This window comes from Mercurialis annua, linkage group LG1-X, assembly GCF_937616625.2.
Source record: "Mercurialis annua linkage group LG1-X, ddMerAnnu1.2, whole genome shotgun sequence".
In the NCBI taxonomy this organism is placed as follows: Eukaryota; Viridiplantae; Streptophyta; class Magnoliopsida; order Malpighiales; family Euphorbiaceae; genus Mercurialis; species Mercurialis annua.
In genome coordinates, this window is record NC_065570.1 from 57,089,274 (window position 1) to 57,109,358 (window position 20,085).

Below are 20,085 nucleotides of genomic sequence, written 5' to 3' on the forward strand. Positions count from 1 at the left end.
TGATTTGTACACATATTAAAAAAATTAGTGCTAATATACATAAAATCATAATTTTTTATTGTTTTATTAAAAAACAAACCAGAAAATATAAAAAATATGGAATTCGTATCTTTTTAATATTATTAATTTTATTTGTGTCATATTAGGATACTCGATTATTTCATGTCATATATCACATAGTATTCATATCACCTATTTAAAATAGTCATATGTCATGCTGAAAATAAATAATAAAATAAAAAATTGCAGGCATTAGTATTACAACGAAAGAAAATATTACAAACATTTTATTCTAATTTAGAATGTTTTAAATGGTCTTATTTATCTAATGTGACATATGACGTGGAAAAATATAGAGAAAACATTCTTTAGTTGCCACATCAGAGAGGAGGGGGTCGAATTTTTTGATGTAAAATAAAAATAGAAGCAACAGTCTCAAAAAGAATATAAATTAAAATTACGGTAACAATTAAATAATCTATCTATTTAGAAGAAAGTTTATAATTACCATCTATATATTGAAGATAAGGAAATAAATTATTTCCAATTGTGCAGCTGGTATGACTTATTTTATAGCCTCCAAAGAATAAAAAATAAAGGAAAATGCTATTTAACCCACCATTTTGTACCTCTTTCATTGTCACTCTTTACGTGTCAGCATTTAATTTGTCCAATTCTCCTCCAAAAGTGTATATCTCAAAAAACAACTTTTAATGCATCCACTAGTTTGTTGTCACGTCAGGTGGGTTAAAGAAAGTGGGTTAAAAAGGAGGATTATATAGCATTATTTAAAAATAAAATAATGGAATGTTCATAAAGTTAGGGGTTTACTATTCGCCGCCCCAAATTACTACCCACCGCCCAAGTTTTGACTGAAATGCCCCTTATATAATTTCAATTCAAAAACAAAAATCCTCTCAACTCAAAAATCTCTCAAACTCAACCTAAAATCTCGACGATAACCGGAGCCGATTTATGTCGCAATCAACGGAAAATAAAAGACGGGAACCTCCGGTAATTAATTTTTTTCGTTTTTAACTGTTTTAATAAAAAAGAATTTTTTTTTATTTTTTTTAAGGGCCATCGCCCGGCGATGGCGATGGCCCTGTGCACCATCGCCTGGCGATGGCAATGGTGCACAGGGACAATCGTTCCCGAGGGACGATTGTCCCAGTGGACCATTGTCCATGAGGGACGATGGTCCCAGTGGACCATCGTCATCTTCTGGCGATGGTCCACTGGGACAATCGTATTCCTGGGACGATGGTCCACTGGGGCAATCGTCCCCCGAGGACGATGGTCCACTGGGGCAATCGTCCCCCGAGGACGATGGTCCACTGGAACAATCGTCCCCGAGGGACGATGGTCCCAGTGCACCATCGCCATCGCCAGGCGATGGTGCACAGGTCCATCGCCATCGCCGGGCGATGACCTTTAAAAAAAATAAAAAAAAATAAAAAAATTAAATAAATTAAATAAATAAAAATCGATTATTCACTGGAAGTTCCGTCTTTTATTTTTAGTCGATTTGACATTTTTATTATAAATTCACTCGGATATTCGTTGGGTTTTTAATTGAACTGAGAGAATTGAATATTTAAAAAAAAAAAACTGAAAATGGCTTAGGGATATTTTGGTAAAAAGTCGGGCGGTGGGTAGTAATTTGGGGCGGTAAATAGTAGTCCACTAAAGTTATTACTAAATTCACCTATGTGTTGTGATGCTCCATGAGAGTGGCTTTGAATGAAACAGTTTGGCCTTTGGGATATTGTTTTTTCAATTGGAAGATGGCAGCAGCCAGCAGCCAGCAGCCCTGCACTCGTTGTTCTAAAACAACGTGGAATTTAGTGGCGGTGACCGAGTAAGCATTCTAATCCAATTGCATTGTATTCAGTGACGGAGCCACTCATAGTCATAGGTATGCCCACCCTCATCGGAATTTATTGGAAGTGGAACACAATTTGTTTTAAAGAAAAAGTACAATTGAGCTTAGTATGAAAAAATTCTCAATCAGAATGCCTCCCTCACGCATTTTCTCTCTCATTGTATCTAAATATTGGCCCAGATTTATGTGCAGGATTTTGTGTTCAATCTCCTCTGCTTGCACGTGCGACTTTCAGGTCACTATTACAGGATTTTTGGCATTTCCTTTAGAAAAATATATTAATTCCAGTGCACAATGCAAAAAAAAAAAAAACTTGAAAGTTTTGAAAAGCATATGACTCATATTTGTCACAGTACAACAATATGCCTAGATGCAAGAATTTTATTAATGATTCATTTTCATGCAAGTTAAAATGATCAAAGTAGCTGCACATAACTTAACTGCTATCATCAACAGCTTGATTGTTTCCGTACAGATTCTCTCTTCTTTTAGTGAAACCTGCTGGTTCCAAATTCGAACCCCTGTATTTTATCTCAGAAGGTGGTCGATAATTAGAATCAATAGAAGCAGGTGGTCTAGGATTAGCATCTGCAGAGCTCGGCCTGAAGGACCCGCTTGCTCCTCCTTGATACCTCGAAGGAGAAACATACCTCCTCGTCGAACCTCTCAAACCACCGGATCTTAAGTCCATGTGATCATCTCTTCTCGAAGAAGAATCAACAAATGATCGGTCCGTAGAGCTTGATCCTACCGGAGGAGCTCCACCAGTTGTTGCAGATGCTGAGCTGAAGGGATCATCAGGTCCCCATGATGTAAGTGCTTCCTTCTTCTTTGCAAAGAACTGCCACGCTCCGAAAAGAAATAATATAAAGAACAACACAGGACTAGTCCACATCATTGTACTGAATTCTCCTTTAGATACCGGAAGATTCGAGCGGTACATTCCGACGTAACCACTCCCGAGACCAAGAACCACAAACTTTTCACGGTCACTAGCTATTAAGGGTACTAGCACCCTTTTCCTTACAGGTAGTGTATCAATAGCTTGATAATTTAGAAATGACGATCTTATCTCATTTATACCGGTAGAGAAAAGAAGCCGAGGGCCGCCTACTCTAACGTAGTGTTGAGTGGAAACATTATATGCGAAAACTTTCTCTGCATTGATGGCAAGCAAATACCCCTTAATTGCTTGAAATACGATAGGTTCATCCATGTCAACCTTTCTCTTGGATCTAACTCTGCATTTGAAGTTCATTATATCTCCCAACAACATTACATGAATTAAATCACCCTCCGATGTATAACCGTAGGCTTTAGACCGTTCAGTAGCATCAAAAGCGTAATTCCGAACAAGAGTATGGTTCAGTCCTTCGCATTCGGATTCCCTAACTTTCATGCTCCTTAAATCCAACGACCCTGCGCCCTTCTCAGTCAAAAATAAAAGCCTTTGCTTTAGGAATGCAACTGGTCTACTCGTCGGCACAACAGAACCATGAACCGTTCCATTTTCCCTAAGAACCCGAATCTTCCCACCAACATCTGTTGACAAGATATACCTTGACCTCCCGACATGATGCACTTCTAAAATAGTTAATGCTAAACCTTCTTCATTAAGGTCAGTGGGTGTAAATCTACCTACAGTTTCCATGGTTAACGTGCCCCATTCCTCTCCGTTCAACGCTTCAAGAATTTTGTGCACCATAACGACACCATTCTGATGACCCGTCGCCAAAACACTCTCATTCTTATAAACAGACAAGTATGAAACCATGGCAGTAACCGGAGAATCACATCCGGTATAAAAATCAATCAGAACATCCCCATTTCTCGATAACATATAAACTCTACCGTGATCATCCCCAACAGCAACATACTTAATAAAGCCTTCAAAATCTCGGAAAGGCAAAACATTGACACAAGTTGCATCTGAATCTAGTTTCACAGCAGACACAAATTGAAACCTCTCTGACCAAAATGGACTATATTTAGTAACAGGAACAGCTCTTATCTTATCTCCATCTCTAGGTTTACCATCAATTTCCTTATCTTGGATTTGAATAACTGGCCTTTCACCATCCAAATTGATTTGATCAACTCTATCCTGTACTTGATTAAGAAAAACATCTGAAGCTGTCACTATTTTTGTTGACTCGGACAATCTTTTTTCTAGTCTACCAACTACTTCACTGAGATTCCTCACTAATTGTTCAAGTTTATTCAACAAAAGTTCTTGAGGGTTGGTTTCAGTTCTAATTTCAGGTTCATGATAAGGACAGTGGTGTTCGTCTTGATCTTGTTGAATTTGAACTGAGCTAGAGTAGTTTATAGAAATTGCAAGCAAAATGAAAATAAAAGAAAGCAACTTGCCTTTCTGGGTATCTGCCATTGAAGAAGCTCGAATTAGTGTGTTGTTGCCATTCAGATCTTTATGCTTTTGGATCCAAATTTTGGAGAGAATTTAGGCGGAGATTATGCTGGGATTGCTGAATCTAGAAGAAGAGAAAAATAGGGATTTTAGATCAAAATGGAAAAGGATATATTCTTTTTATTTTCAATTCTTGACTTGGGTCTGCGTTGGGTGTATATGTTTAGGGCAAGAATTCAAGACTGAAAATACTCGATCGGACAAGTCAGTTACTGTGTAATTAGTAGTAATAAGATAAAGGAAATGATTCTCTCAGGTAGCTTTCACTAAACTTATTTTTTGATCTGCTAATAGTTGGACACGTGGCGAATCTTTTCCATAAAGATCAAGAAATTGGAAATATCTATTTATTTCCTTTATTGGAAACCCTCACCTTTCATATGCTGTCGCCTGTTGGCTAAAATCCATAAGAAAAATAAATCCGGATACAAATGAATTATTTGGTGATTCTAATTAATCACAGTGAATTCAGAAGATATTGAGATAGAAAAATTGGATCACGGGGTAATATTTAATTTAGATTCTACATCATCAGTATAAGGGTAATTTGAAGCCTTAGGATATAGCAGATTCAATTTCAACCATATATAAAGCCTACCATTCTAATTTGAGCCTCAGCATTTCTTAGGAAAATTTGAAAATTATAGTCAATACCCTTCATTTGTTAATACAAATAGCAGCTTAATTGCCTTTAATAGCTTTACAGATGCATTATTTTTGCCACATCCTTAACTGGAAAAACATAATGTAAGGAATTTTGGGGATACTGAACAAGTAATATCATAATAAGCCTACGCTGTTCTGATAGATGAGGCACGTTCTTTCTTCACCAGATTTGGGTCCAATTTAAAAGAAGCATATATCGCTTCGACTTGGCTAGCCATGCTACCACGAGAAATGTGGCTAGATTGCAGTGACTGGTACCTTAATATCTCATGTAGTGAAGGACCGGAACTCTTTTCTGCAATAGTTTCTGTGTTTTGAGAACTGGATCTAACTTGCGAGCTACTGTACTTGGCGGATGCAGATTTTTTCGGTCTGTTCTCTCTCTCTGCCTGCAGTAAAACAGATTACCATCAGCTTACAAGTAATTCTGAAGATGCAGCAGCATTAAGATATTGAATAAAAATGATTGACATAGCATATCCATTATTCAACCAGAATAAGATCAAAAATTAGTTGAACTTATTAAGCTAGCAAAAACAAATTCAGCATTGGCAAGTAAAATCTTCAAACTGATTGCAACCGAAAGTAGTGTGTAGTAAAATCATATGCTATTGACCCGCGCAAAATTAGAGTTAACTTGAATTATGAAAATCTCCTTTTTGTTTCACTTGCCCAGACAAAGAAACCGAGTTCCCCTAAACTAAAAGATAGAAACTAGCAAACTACTTGGGGGGAAAACCCCTCCAAATCCAACCAAATTATAAGACCCTAAAAACTCTCTTACTTGAGCTTTCTAAGACTTAGCAATAGAGCTTACCGAATCTAATGAATCCTTTGACATGGTGATTGCACTCCTGCTATTGCTGTCATCTCTTTCGAAAATAAAAGAACGAACTGTGCTTGATCCATTTTTCTGGAATGATGGCAAAGAACTTCTTGACCTCCGACTTACAAAAGACGACTGCAATATTTGTTCAAATAAGTTACAGTCAGTTTGACGAGATATAACTTTGCACTATTGACAGCACTGCTTCATTGTGATGTTTCTCTATTTGATGTGATCCATTACTGGTGTGCATTCAACGAACCAGACTAAATTTTTTATTTAATTCAAAATCACACTATAACAATTTTATAAGAATCTTAAATATTTCAAACTGAACCGAACCAGCCGGGTTTGGTTGATTTTTTCTGTTTGTTTGTATCAAAATTGAATTGATTTTTTTCCACCACCAAAACCGAACCAAACTTAAATTAACAGCTAAAATAGGTTAATAAATTTTTGCACACCGCTGTAACCTATTGCCAGCATTTACTATAATCATAAAATTTCATAACAAAGATCTAGAGATAATGAGACGGAAAAAAAATACAGACAGTATACTGGTACTTGATGTATTTCATTTTCACCATATATCTAAGCTCAAAACCAGTTATAGATAAAATAGTAAGACTGACTAAATTTCAAATTAAGGTATAATTTACCATTGATGATGCAGTCTTGTTTCCTCCTATTGTAAGTGCATGAAAATGGGCTGCAAAATAAATGAAGAAACATAATAAAAAGACATTAAAGTAAAAGTAAAACTCAGCTGCTCAAAAGCAATATGCAGCATATTCTTTTGAGTCTGTAAAGAAAGTGAAAAATATATGAAATCGTACATGTTATTTTGGCTCTCCTCCTAGTGTCCGGCTCACTATTCAACTTTTTTATGAGACCAAAGATATCTTTGGAGCCTTCATCCTCTGCTGGTGACAAGAATTTAGCCTGCTCTACCTGTTCCAAATTATAAATTTTGATCACCATCTTCCCATTTAAACCATTCAATACATGAAGTCGGGAATGAAATTATAAAATCAGAATTGAACACTAACTGAACAAAAAACAATAATTTAATTCAGATTGCTTAAAACACATGATAAACTAATGAAAACTCACAGTTTTGTCCGAAAGATGCTGCTTAGCAAACCTCTCTTCTGTTTCCTCATCATCAGAGGACACATACACATCATTATTATCTGTGAACATTTGGCAAATCATTTCCTTTGCTTTCCTCAAGTTCATTCGCACGGCATTTCTTGAAACAAAGTTTTCTGCAGGGTTGTCAAGAAACTCTTCGTCAACCTCCTCACTCTCTTCATCTTCTTCCTCATCAGTCAAGGACATTTCTATCTGTTTAGAATTGCATTTTAGTTTCTGCATAAGTTTTTCTGTTCCAGCAGCATCTTGCTGTTCAAGCCACTTTTGATGAAGTTGGTTGCGCATTTCATTGTCCATTGGCTTTTCTTCATATCCAGTTGCTATAATATCATTAAGTTCCTCAGGGTCCATAATATCCTCATCTTCGTCATCATCTTTGAAACGAGCAAGATCATTATCGCTATCATCTTCTTCCTCAGCTTCATCGTCAACAAAAGCTCTCATAGGATCAACTATTCGAGATGAGGGTGACTCAGCTAATCCTTGCAGGTAGGGATCAATGTTCTCCTTGTCATTGTCTTCTTCATCAGAAGAGCTGCAAAAAAGCAAAACAATAAATTTCAGCTCTACATGAGTGAGCTACAAAATGGAACTTCAGCATAGTTAGAGCAGAAATGTCAAACTGGTTTCACAGTTTCTGATTTGAATATTATGCACCAAACTGAAAGTAATGCACAAGCTCGAGAATAAATGATTATAGGCGTAAATGTTTTGAATGCATAGATAAAGGAGTTCTTTGTTAAAGAAATTAATGAACGAGTAAAAACTATTTGTGGACAGTCATTGGAAACCAAAGGCAAAAAGTTTAAAGTGAAAAATGAAGATATACTGAAAGAGAAAGACTGTATTTAGAGGACATACAAGTCATCAGGAGGAGCAGAATCAAGCTTCAAGTTCATTGCAAGTAATGAAGGTGCCATAACATCTTCCAGCGGACTGCTGGGCAAGTCATCTATCAGCTCATCTTTGGAGTCACTTGTTTGGGAATCAAAATCCAGATCCTACAAAATCATTTTGACTATCATTCAAAAACCGGTTAACAATTTATTGAAGATGGCTAGCTAAGGTGCGATATAAAACCTGAGTATCATCAACAGGAGCTCGAAATGTTTGTTTTGAACCTTCTCCCAAAGCCTGCAATACATAATTGTTATATCATTCAGTTCCTCTCCTAGTAGGTAATAAACCTTGTCACTTGTAAGCTTTTCAGAAGTGCAAGAATCAAATAAAATGAACAAAAATTGTTGACTTGACTAGAATATTCTATTTCCTCTTGCATCCAAATTGTTTCATTCTGCTTGAAATTGAAAGCGGGTAGTGATCACACATGAACTTTTAAAATAGGCTTAATCATCTAAAAATACCCCAACTTTTCAATCTTTCGTTTATAGCCACACCTTTCAAAATTTTGAATTTTAGCCCATTTTTCAATTTTCACTTTCAATTATAGTCATTTGTCAAAATTGAAGTGGAAAAAAAAAATTCAAATATTACGTTTATATTACTTCACATTGTTCCAATTTGCAATTTTGTCATATAAATTTCAAAAATGGAGCAATATAAGAGGTTTATTTGAACTTTTTTCCACTTCAATTTGAACAAATGGCTATAATTGAAAGTGAAAATTGGAAAATGGGCTAAAATTGAATATTTTGAAAGATGTGGCCATAAACAAAAAAATTTGAAAAGTTGGGATATTTTTTAGTGATTATGCCTTTAAATTGTTACAGTGATACATAGAGTTACTTAAAGAGATCAATATTAGAAAAACCGGCACATTCATAACACATGCTAAAATGAATCGATATTGAGTTATATTTTCAACTCACAGTTTGAGAAGTTGCATTTTTATGACTGTCATTAGAAGCCTCTTTCGATCCTAGTGCTGTCTGAGCACCCAAAATGCCCACCACCTCAACAGAACACATAGTTGTCTCTTCACTATCTGCGTCTATAACCCTGTGGCCTGTGTTCTTAGAAGGAAACTCTTCAAAGACGCTTAAACTAGCACCATTGCCATCAACAGAAGAATTTCTGTTTGTGAGGACAGATTGACATGCATAAAAGAATAATGTCATTAACTAACACATCAAAAGGAGGAACACTGAAATGAAGTGAATTTAAACCAAAAGGAACATCACTTACTTCATAGAAAGTTCATGCTTCCTTTTCCGAATCTTCTCCAAAACAGAAGATACCGACTTTTGAACAGAAGGCACAGGTTTAAATGATGCATCTCTACTTTCTAGCCAATTAAGAAAAAGAGTACAGTACAATATCAAGAAAATGGATACAAGAATCTGAATATAGTTATTAAAAACCGCTGAGAACTAAATTTAAAGAAAAGGAATTAAAAAAAAAGGAAGAATCCATACCTCTCAACAATCTCTGAGATTCACAACTTAGATTCTTTATTCGTTCTCTCCTTTCCTGTTTAATCAGAATCAGTTATAAACATAAAGAAATAAATCATGAGATATATAAATAAACGACACAAACAGCTTAAACAAATAATATAGATATGAAAATGAACAAAACCTTGTCTCTCATTTTTTTGGTGGAGGCAGCTGAATAAAGATTAATTCCATCAAAACCATCATCGCTGTTCTTCTTGGCTCTTTTCTTCTTCTTCCTCTCCTTCTTCTTCTCCTCAGATTCGCCTAAATTAGTTCTCCGCTTCTTCCCTGGCGCTAAATCCAATCCCAAATCCGCTCTCACTTCCTCATTTTGTATTTCCACATCATAAGCCGCCAGATCCTCATCCTCAGTGTCGAATTCTTCAGCAACAGGCTCAAACTCCAGAGTTCTCCTAGCGCCGGTTCGATTTTGCTCATCCAGACCGTCAATTCCCACTTTGAAACCCTCAAATTGAGACTCATCTAGCCCGGCATCCAGTTCCTCGATATTCTCCCCATCGCTCTTTGTTTCTTCTTCTAAATCTTCAGATTTGGATGAGTTTGAGTTCACATCGTGAAACGACGGCGATGACGGCTCATTGTCTTCAGATGATTGATTAGGGAGATTATGTTTCGGGATAATATGGGTAGATCTTCTAAGACGTTTGAGTTTTCTTTGAGGGAGAGGAGATGGCTGCTGATTTTCCGAGTCTGAGAATTGCAGAGTGAAGTCGTCTTCACTGTCCATCTCTGTCCAGAGTCGGAGAGCGATCCAGTGGATTAGGGTTTTGTTGCTTTGGAAAGTGGTAGTTAGTTGTATAATGATACTTGAGTCTTGTAATACAGCCTCAGGCGCCAAATGTTTTAAATAAATTCAAGAAATGCCGCTGTATCGTATTCACATTTTTCACCCCGCCATGATTTTTTATTCAATACGTGGCAACAGGGTAGGATCCCGCCCGCCCGCCCGCTACTTTGGAATATGGGCTTCCTATGGACTGTACTGTACTGTTGTCGATGGCAAAGAGTACAAGAGGAAATTATAACAAAACTTTTAAAATTTAATACTTTAAAGTAAACCTCTGCGAAATAGAATAAAATTTGTATTTTTTTATCAATATCAGAATAAAATCGTAAGGGGGCTAAAAGGTGAGACTTTTTTAAAATATTAGCCTGTATATTTTTGATGGAACTATGTGTTATTTTAACTTTCATTTATTAAAGAATGTTTCTAAAAATATCTATTAAAATTTTACAAGAACTGTATTTTTAAATATAAGTTGGAAAAGTCTTTTTTGTGATAAAAATTAAATAAGCGGATTTTTACAAACCGTTTGACAAAAAACATTTTTGTAAAAGTATTCAAAATATAATGGATGACGCCTATGTTCAAAGAGCTATGAGAGTTCAATATTCAATCAAACCCGATTAGACTGACCGAGCTGGATCAAATTAATTAAACTAAACATCTTAAATAAATTGTGTCCTTAAGATAGCAGTTATTAAATTGTTTGTTTAACTAAAATGATCAAAATGTTATAAAATATATATATATATTAAATTTGAATCAGTTTTAAAGATAGGTGTTAGTTTTGTCATCGGTTGGTTATGTTCAATTTGGTATGGAATCGGGAAAATATACCAATTGAAGTAATCATTTTTCAAATAGAATCACATCAAACAATAAGTTCATATTACATCAAACTGAACAAAAAAATTCAGTCTGATTCAGTTAAAACCAACTTTTAAATATATTTTATTTGTTATTTTTGTTATTTTAGAATTAAGTTGATCATTACAAAATTATTGTCTAATAATTATCTTTTTACATACATATATTTATTGGCATATTTATCTGCTCAGCTGTATGCAATTTATTAGTTTATATATTAATTATAATTAAAGAATAAATTACAAGGGCTAAACAAATATAAATTTATGTATCTGCATTGATCTTTTAAAAAACATTTTTTACATTTTTTGTTCAATTGTTCGGTTATTTCCGTTTTCAAATTTTTTACACCGAACCAAAAATCGAATACTAAACTTTATACAATTACAAGCCTAATTAAATCGTTAAATAACTAACAATAATTAATGGTATAAACGCTTGACAGCAATATGTTAGTTCGTGGGATCGATTCCCCTCACAAACGCTCCCCTCCCCTTAATTATATAAAAAAAGAAAAGCATAATTGCAATCTTTCGTTTGGTTCAATTTTTTCTAACCCCTATTGGGTGAGCTTCCTTTTTGTGTGATGTAAAAGTATCAACAGCTCTATATATTTATATCTGCAGTTTAAATACAGACATTAACTATTAGCAATACTCTAGTATTCAACCACCTACCTCTATCATTGATCAAAACGACAAATGATTTACATGATTCTATTGTTGTTAGTTTTATCACACATTTTGTCTCTTAGATTTCACCTTTGTATTTTGTTTTCTTCATTGTCCTTGTTTATGATAGTATTCGTTTTAGGTTGTAAATGGAATATAGCTTATTCTTTTGTATTGAACCAAATTATATTTGCTAAAAGAAACGAAAAAAAATGATTGTTGAAGAATATAGTAAAAAATAAAAATATATAAGTATACAAAATATTACTGAAGTAAACTTTCAAATGGATTGTAAAATTATGATTATTGTTAGCCTTCTGTTTGTTTTAAGTATTTCTTTCATTGCAATATCCATTCACTTGTAAGATTGCGAATATGAAAGTCCAAATGGCTAATACTCTCTAAGAATATCTCTAATACTATAATCTAAACTTGATTCTATAAGTGTACATTTTTTATGTCATGATAAAAATCTAATCATGTTTGTGATTTTATCGCAATTGATAAAAACACAAAAACTTATATTGGAAAACACGATGCAAAAATTTAAACAAAATTGCAATTTGCAACTAAAGATGGAGGCTATTTTCTTGAAGAATGAAGATGGAAGACTACAAACTCAAGCCACGGAACTTGAGGCTATGAACATCAGTTCCAACATCGTTCCATCAACATGAATCGTTAGGTGATCATATCTGGAGACGACGGGATAAATTGTAAATAATACTTATTGTAAATAGTGGATATCTTCCTTGTACTTTATCTCGGGGAAAAAATACCTTTCAAATTAGACATAATTATAAAATTAACAAGTTGGTCCCCAATTCACATAAACATAAATATTTGAATTTTAAAAATATTTTGGCCATAAATGATATTTTCGTCGGCCACTTATGAAAAATTCCGGGTTAATGTAACTCCTGCTTACTTTTTCTGCTGTCCTCGAGGTATATGTGCATCCAATCCATATAACTCCCCTCCCAAATCCATAGCCTTTGAAACTCTCTCCGCCATTGCAGAATAGGTAAGAAGAGAAGATTGTAATAAGATGGAACCAGTGGGATTAAGCTAAAAAACTGTAAAAAGAACGTTTTGACAGTTGACATCATGGAGCCAAAAATAATCAGCTCAGTTACTATTAAAAGCAATATTTCAGTTCAAGGGCAAAAAGAAGATCAAAGCTAATAGGAGCACAATCAATGGTGAACAGAACATTTCTCCAAATTTTAGAGATTTTGATTGAATATTATTACCATAAACTGGATTACATTTCAAAGTTCCATGTACTCTCAGCACTTAATTTTGGCACTTTGGATTCCTCAGCCATGTTGACAGATGCGGAAATCTAAAATAAACAATTTACCAATGTCAGAAAATAAATTTTGAATCTTGGGTTTCTACAGCCAACTAACACATTCAAATTGTTGATAGTTCAATACAATAAACATTTTGCAGTAGAATATAGATCTTTATCAAAATGCAAAGCAAAAAAGAAAAATAAAAAGACAGCAAATCACCCTTTTCCCTATTCTAGACTAGATAGGGAAAATTCTCTACTTCTATCACCTATTTGTGCACTAACTCCTTGGCAAAAGCCCTCGTCTCTGTAAGAAATTTCGCCACAGAAAAAAGCTTTAATGAAACAGCACTGAACTAGCTACTATACTATTCTCCCTCGCTTCCGCTTACCTATATGTTTTATTAGGTCAAATGTTGTGCATGGTTTATTTTATACATCTTATTTTCCCGGAAGTTGAGGGTCCAACTTCCCATTAAATAGGGAAATATCTTTCCTAGCAAAACTTAAATAAGTTGTACTTCTCTAATTAATATTATTAAATAGATAGTAAAATACAGTAATACTCTTAAATTTAGTTATTCTAATTCTTTAATAAAGACTTATTGTCTTCAACATTTAATGTATAAAAAGTGAAAATAAACTTTGTGGGAAGTTGAAAAGCAAACCAAGCAAAAAAAATTACAACTTCCTGAGTAATTTAACATCCTTAGTAATTAACATTACTTCCCCGGAGTATATATTTATGTACTAAGGGGGCCTAACTTCACTCCTTAGGTATACCTACTTAGAGGTGGCCATGGGCTGGATTGAACCGTGAACCGGTCTGGAACCGGCCGGTCAAACCCGGCCTGAAACCGGTCAAATCCTGAACTGTGTCTTAAAAAGCCAAGTTCGGGCCGATTCAATATTTTTTGGAACTGGAACCGGTTCCGGTTCCGAACCGTACATTTTCTAAAATATGTACTTTAAATTATTTATTTTATATATATACATATGATTGATTATTAATATAGCATACTATATTTATTTATAATATATAGTACTATATAAATTTTTTAATTTTTTATCTCTTTTAAGTACGAACCACTAATTTTGTTTTACTTTTACAGCAATATAATGATTATATCAACCATATAAAAATAATTAATTATCAAAATTTATGATAAATTAAATGTAGTTTTTAATTTTAATTTTAATTAATCATTTATATTAAGTAAAATTTCAATTTTCACTTGATTTAAAATATTTAAATTAATTTTTATGAAATTTTTTAATTTTTCAAACCGTCAAAACCGGAATCGTAAACCGGAACCAGTTCCGAACTAGCATGGAACCGCCCAAAGGGAAATTTAGGGTCGGTTCAAATATTCCTTGAACCGTGACCCGGCGGCTCCGAACCGAAACCGCCGGTTCATGAACCGTGGCCACCCCTATACCTACTCTTACGAATATGGTCACTATCAGAACAAACTTTAGACCTCTCTAATCTCAATCACCAACTAACCATTCTGAATATCACTACATTTCCTTTCACCCTATGGAATTCAGCAAAGCCAAACTCTTGAACCTACCCCAATGTCCGTTCACCAAGGTAAAACATTTTGTTCTTATTTAAAAAAATTGTCCCTCTCTCGCCGCTAACAAAAACGCGGACATACAACAGGACATCGAACTCGCATCTCTTGAAGTATGTCTGTACATGTCAAGTTTCACCCACCAACCGAAGAAAATTATTTCAAGAAAATTAAGGCTTCAATTGCTGTAAAACTTCTAACAAAGTACAATTTGACAGCTTAAGACATTGTATTGCATACACTATATCTTGTAACATTAACATTTTAAATTTTCCTCACATGTTAGTAATATTACAAGATTGTTCTTCCTTGAAACAAGATGCTGCATGATGAGAGACTACTCACATTACAATGTAGCGTTTCATGAACATATAAATCATGATCAGGTGAATTAATAGACCACTTCATATCCTATGGTCACTCCCTTATCATAAGCACTAAATAATTCAACATCTGATGCCTAGAATATTCAAATCCTCTATATCCTACTAAAACAAATGTCTGGTGAGTGCTAATTGGAAACCTCAATTTCCCTCGTTCATTTCTGTTACTTAGTTTCTCTATCATAAATGAAGAAATAAAATGAAAGAAATCAATTTCTTGTTATTCAGTTTCTAGAAATTCTAAGTGATATACGATGAAGACAGAAGTTATTGAAAGATTTAATCTTCCTTCATTCAACAAAATAAATTCCAATTTGGTGCTACTAGCAAAACTCTAGAATAAATCCAAATTTTATGGAAGTAACAGACTCTCTGGTATCAAGCACAAATGTGCCCATGCATACCATCAGCATTTATTCACACCATAATTTTGTTTCTAGAAATCTAAGTGATATAGAAAGAAGACAGAAGTTATTGAAAGATATAATCTTCCTTCATTCAACAAACTAATTCCAATTTGGTGCTACTAACAAACTCTAGAATAAATCCAAATTTTATGGAAGTAACAGACTCTGGTATCAAACACAAATGTGCGCATTTGCATACCATCAGCATTTATTGGCACCATAATTCAGTTATCTTGGCCCTACCTACTTTCATAATTTAAACAGAACCATTTTAACCAGTCAGCTTTGTGCTTACTATTAGATTTATGACAAGATCCTTTATAATTTACCTAAACAAAATAACAACGAGTAGTAGACTAGACAACAAATGGAAATCAAGTAACTGGCATGCTAAAGATTGCAAATCAGAGGGTTAGCTTCTCTTTCTGAAGCTCAAACATTAATTTAAGCAAATTATGAAATTCAAGTAAATAAGAATCTTGGATTCACCTTGAAATTCCCATTGAACTTTGAATTCCTCGACCATTCCATTACCAAGGCTTTGCTGGATGTTTGATATGTAGCCTTTAGCACATCATCAGCATAAACCTTTTGCGAGACGGCAAAATCCCAGGAATTCTTAGCCAAATCATAAGATGGTTCAAATGTGGTAAGCCCACCGTGCACATAGGTGTACTTCAACTTGCAATTCCCTGAACCAAGAACGTGATTGGCGGACACTTTATTAGCCGAATCAATCACAAGTGCACCATCTAATAACGTGCGGTTATCCCCTCTGCTATGAATATATGTCAATTTCAAGGGCTTATCCGCAACCTTTACTGTGCTCATAAACTGAAACCTAAAATCCTGCACAACACCACAGGAACCATAAGTACTATAAAATGAAACCCTAGACTCATTTCAACCATAATCAGTCATTGTTTTCAAGCTAATTACACTAATTTTAATTCTAACTTCAATTCGATTTTGCTCATAACAGTTTCTCAGCAACCAAAACAGATGACAATTATAAAACTCTATGTATTTGTCCCTACCTTTTTGGGGACGTTATAGTCGACCATAAAGAAACCGGGTTTCTCAACGGCTAAAACCAAGCCGTTTATGCTGGGGCCTTTGACGACGGTTGCGTCAGTCATAGAAGCACGGAACTTGACATCGCCGGCGTTGAAAGCTACAGTGGCAGCTGCGCTACTTTTGTCAGTTTCATACCTGCCTTTCAGAGATGCCTTCATCATTTTGTCTGCAGCGGTGGAGGAGTGAGAGGGGCAGCTCGAGAATTAAAGTTCCAATGTCGATGATTTTGATTCGCGAAATGTGTTTCTACTGTATTTATCGGTGCTTACTAAAATAAATTGTGCTAGTCTTCGCCTTCAAAACAAGACAACTTTGTGTCTTGCGTTGAATAAGACACGTCATAGGAATGTCTTAAACGTGGCTTGTGATATGGCATCTGAATCACTGACATGGCTTCGGCCGTTTATCCAGCCAATGTGGCATCCGCCACATCATACTAGTGATGAGGAAACTACTAGAACTCCCCAAGTTTTTGAATAATTATCAAATTAAAATCTATACTAAATTTTAGTACAAAAGATACCTTAATCTTTCAAAAAATATCCCAAACAATCCTATATGTCTCTCAAGGGCGTTTGAATACAGATTGATTTGAATTTGAGTTAATTTTTTTGTTTGGATTAAAAATATTAAGAATTTTTTTAATTTGAGTTAAATCCAAGCTAATCTTCACATGTTTGAAATATTTGTCCAATCAACATATAGTCTGACTCAAAATAAAAAAATTAATAGTGTCAATTTTGACCTATATGATAACAATTTAAACTGATAGAAAAAATATAAAAGATTATATAAAAAAATCAAGCATAAAAAGTACTTTAACAAATCGACCAATCTAATTCTTTAATCCGGACATGTATGTTTGATATTATCAAAAGTTATCTATTTTTGTTTAGTTCGATTCTAGACATAAAGGATTTACTTAAATTTTAATATAAATCAAGCCAAAATAACCGAGCAAAAAATTAATTGAGTCGAAACGATCAATTTGATTTGGTTTAAATTCAAAAATAAATAAAAAATTGGTAATATGGAGATGGATATATTGCCAAAATAAATTTACAAGTCTTTTTGCTTTGATCGTTCCAATTGGCTACAATCTCTAGGAATGGAATTCTCTCAAGTTCATTTTGAACTTGAGGGGGTTATGTTCATGATTTACACCACTCACTATATAATGAACGGTGTAGATAAAAAAAGATACAATTTTAATCAAATTAATCTACACCGTTCATTTTATAATGAACGGTGTAGATCGTGAACATGACCCCTCAAGTTCAAAATGAACTTGAAGGAATTCCAATCCCAATCTCTATTATATGTAGCTGTAAGAATATTCTTATTGCTGGTATGACATTTTCCTTTCAATCTTAAATTTATAACGATGGACTAAATAGTTAATTTTTTTCCTACAATGTGGTTAAATGTATATATCTTAATAATTTAAAAGTATATTAAAAAATTAGTATTTATTTTGTAAAGAGAAAGTAAAGTTATATAACTTTTAGGGTTAATTCTTAAAAAAATCACGAACTTTACACGAAGTTTCATTTTAACCATGATCTTTAAAAGTTGTCATTTAAAGACACGAACTTTCATATTGTTTCAAATTCATCATTTCAGTGTATTTTTATTAACTAAAATCTTCATTAAATTATTAATAAAAGCCCCAAATTATTAATTAACATCAAAACTTATTATCTTTCAGTTAGAGTATCTAGGATTATGAATTTTTAGTCAGATAAAATAAACCGAATTTTACTTTGGTGATAGATTTGAAATAAAATGAAAGTTCGTGCCTTTAAATGACAACTTTTAAAGGTCATGATTAAAATGAAATTACGTGTAAAGTTCGTGATTTTTTTAAGAATTAACCCTAATTTTTATATACTAATATTTTTATGAGAATTAGATTTGTAACTATATTCATGCTAGATTGAACTCACCTAGAGCAAGAGCTAACTAAATCGAGAAGAGCATTTCAATAAAGAAGAGTCAATTCTTGCACAGAAGGATAGAGCGGATCTCAAAACAATGTGATTGTTTTCAATTACAAACAATTATAAATCATATAAATTCTATCAAGTAATTTTTTATTTGAAACAAATTATAAATTTATTGTAATTAATATAATTTATAAATTATATACTGATAGAGATTAATATACAATAGATTTTTTAGTAATTAATATACATGATAAATTAAATATCATTAATTTTTTTAAAAATTAGTTTAACGAATATGACATAAAAAAATATAAAATATATGTTAAACCCTTTCTATTTGCAGGGCTACTGTTGATATGATATTATAAAAAAGTCAGGCGAATATACTTTACTATCTCTCTAAAACATAACCTTTATCTTCAGTCCAAAATTAATATTATATTTAACTCAAAAAATATCAAGTTGACATTCAATAAAAAAATAATCATCAAAAACAATATTCGCAAAACAAAATACTTTAATTTATAAATAGTACATAATACAACGAGCTGTAACTCAAATGTTATAAATTGGACAAAAAACTGTTAAGGTCGTGAGTTCAAATTATCCCACAAGCTCTCCTCTTTTCCAGTTATCAAGAAAAAAAAATTATAATACATAATAAAATAAGTATTAGATAAAATTACTTTGATTATGTTCAAAGTATAAATTAATTTATTTTTCGTGTGTGTGTTCTTTTAGAAAATATAAAAATGGATATTTGTATATAATATATTTTAAATTTTATAAATTGGTAAGTAATAGAATTATTAATTACTCGACATAGAACGAAGAGTCTCTAAAATTTTAATTAGTTATTAGAATTATCAATTTATTGAATATCAAATATTATAAGGTCTACTATAGCTACTTTTGAAAACTAAAAATGAGTAAAATGAGTAAAAATGATGATAAAAATCAATAAAATTAAATAGTTGGATGGATTTGATTATAAAATTTAAAATAGTCTATTTATACAATTTTAAGTTATTACTAATTTATTAAATATCAACTATTATAAGGTCTACTATGGCTACTTTTGAAAACTAAAAATTAGTAAAAGGAGTAAAAATGATAATAAAAATCAATTCAAATAATTGTATGGATTTGATTATAAAATTTATATTAATTTTATTTATAATTTTATAATATACACAATAAGTTTGTTTTTACTTTGTTTTAAAAAAAAATTGCAAAATTAAATTACACATACTAATACTTATATAAATAGAACTAGGTCCATTTTTAGTTATGATATAAATATAAATATGAAATATAATGAAAATACGAATGATTTATTCAACTTATTAGTCTAATTTTTTCAACAATCATCACTTTTATAAAATTTAAATTTTAAATATAAGATAAATATTAAATATATTAAACTTGTGTATTTGATTTTAAAAATTTAAAAATTTAAAATTTTAAAAACATACTTTTAGATTGACTTAATCACCAAAAAGAAATACCAATTTTTTGTGAGTTATGTCAATTATATCCAAGCCTACAAAAGGTACTAAATATGCTAAAACGGACTAATGTGACGATTTTTAAAAGTTTGAATAGAACTGATAAAACTTGTAAAGGTTCAATATTTTTTAGTGATAAAATCTTTTTAGTTTAAAAAATCAATTGGCTGGAGCTAGTATAATTTTATTTT

General features: G+C 32.7%; 3 protein-coding genes across 3 annotated transcripts; all 3 read right to left on the reverse strand.

Annotated features, from left to right (window-relative positions):
- Nucleotides 1-2,188: 2,188 nt before the first annotated feature.
- Nucleotides 2,189-4,510, reverse strand: LOC126681744 (uncharacterized membrane protein At1g75140). The gene has a single exon (XM_050377296.2). It carries the CDS (start codon nt 4,272-4,274, stop codon nt 2,322-2,324), a length of 1,953 nt encoding a protein of 650 aa, XP_050233253.1. The 5' UTR covers nt 4,275-4,510; the 3' UTR covers nt 2,189-2,321.
- A 423-nt stretch (nt 4,511-4,933) lies between these two features.
- LOC126681727 (uncharacterized) lies at nt 4,934-10,228 on the reverse strand. The gene is made up of 11 exons (XM_050377278.2): nt 9,499-10,228; nt 9,336-9,390; nt 9,106-9,205; nt 8,790-8,994; nt 8,041-8,094; nt 7,822-7,961; nt 6,919-7,495; nt 6,642-6,756; nt 6,465-6,514; nt 5,797-5,940; nt 4,934-5,368 (listed from the first exon to the last, which is right to left on the reverse strand). Exons 1-11 carry the CDS (start codon nt 10,102-10,104, stop codon nt 5,105-5,107), a joined length of 2,310 nt encoding a protein of 769 aa, XP_050233235.1. The 5' UTR covers nt 10,105-10,228; the 3' UTR covers nt 4,934-5,104.
- A 2,534-nt stretch (nt 10,229-12,762) lies between these two features.
- LOC126681823 (outer envelope pore protein 24B, chloroplastic-like) lies at nt 12,763-16,722 on the reverse strand. The gene is made up of 3 exons (XM_050377380.2): nt 16,401-16,722; nt 15,853-16,212; nt 12,763-13,044 (listed from the first exon to the last, which is right to left on the reverse strand). The coding sequence occupies exons 1-3, from the start codon at nt 16,599-16,601 to the stop codon at nt 12,964-12,966; spliced, it is 642 nt and encodes a 213-aa protein (XP_050233337.1). The 5' UTR covers nt 16,602-16,722; the 3' UTR covers nt 12,763-12,963.
- Nucleotides 16,723-20,085: the final 3,363 nt, after the last annotated feature.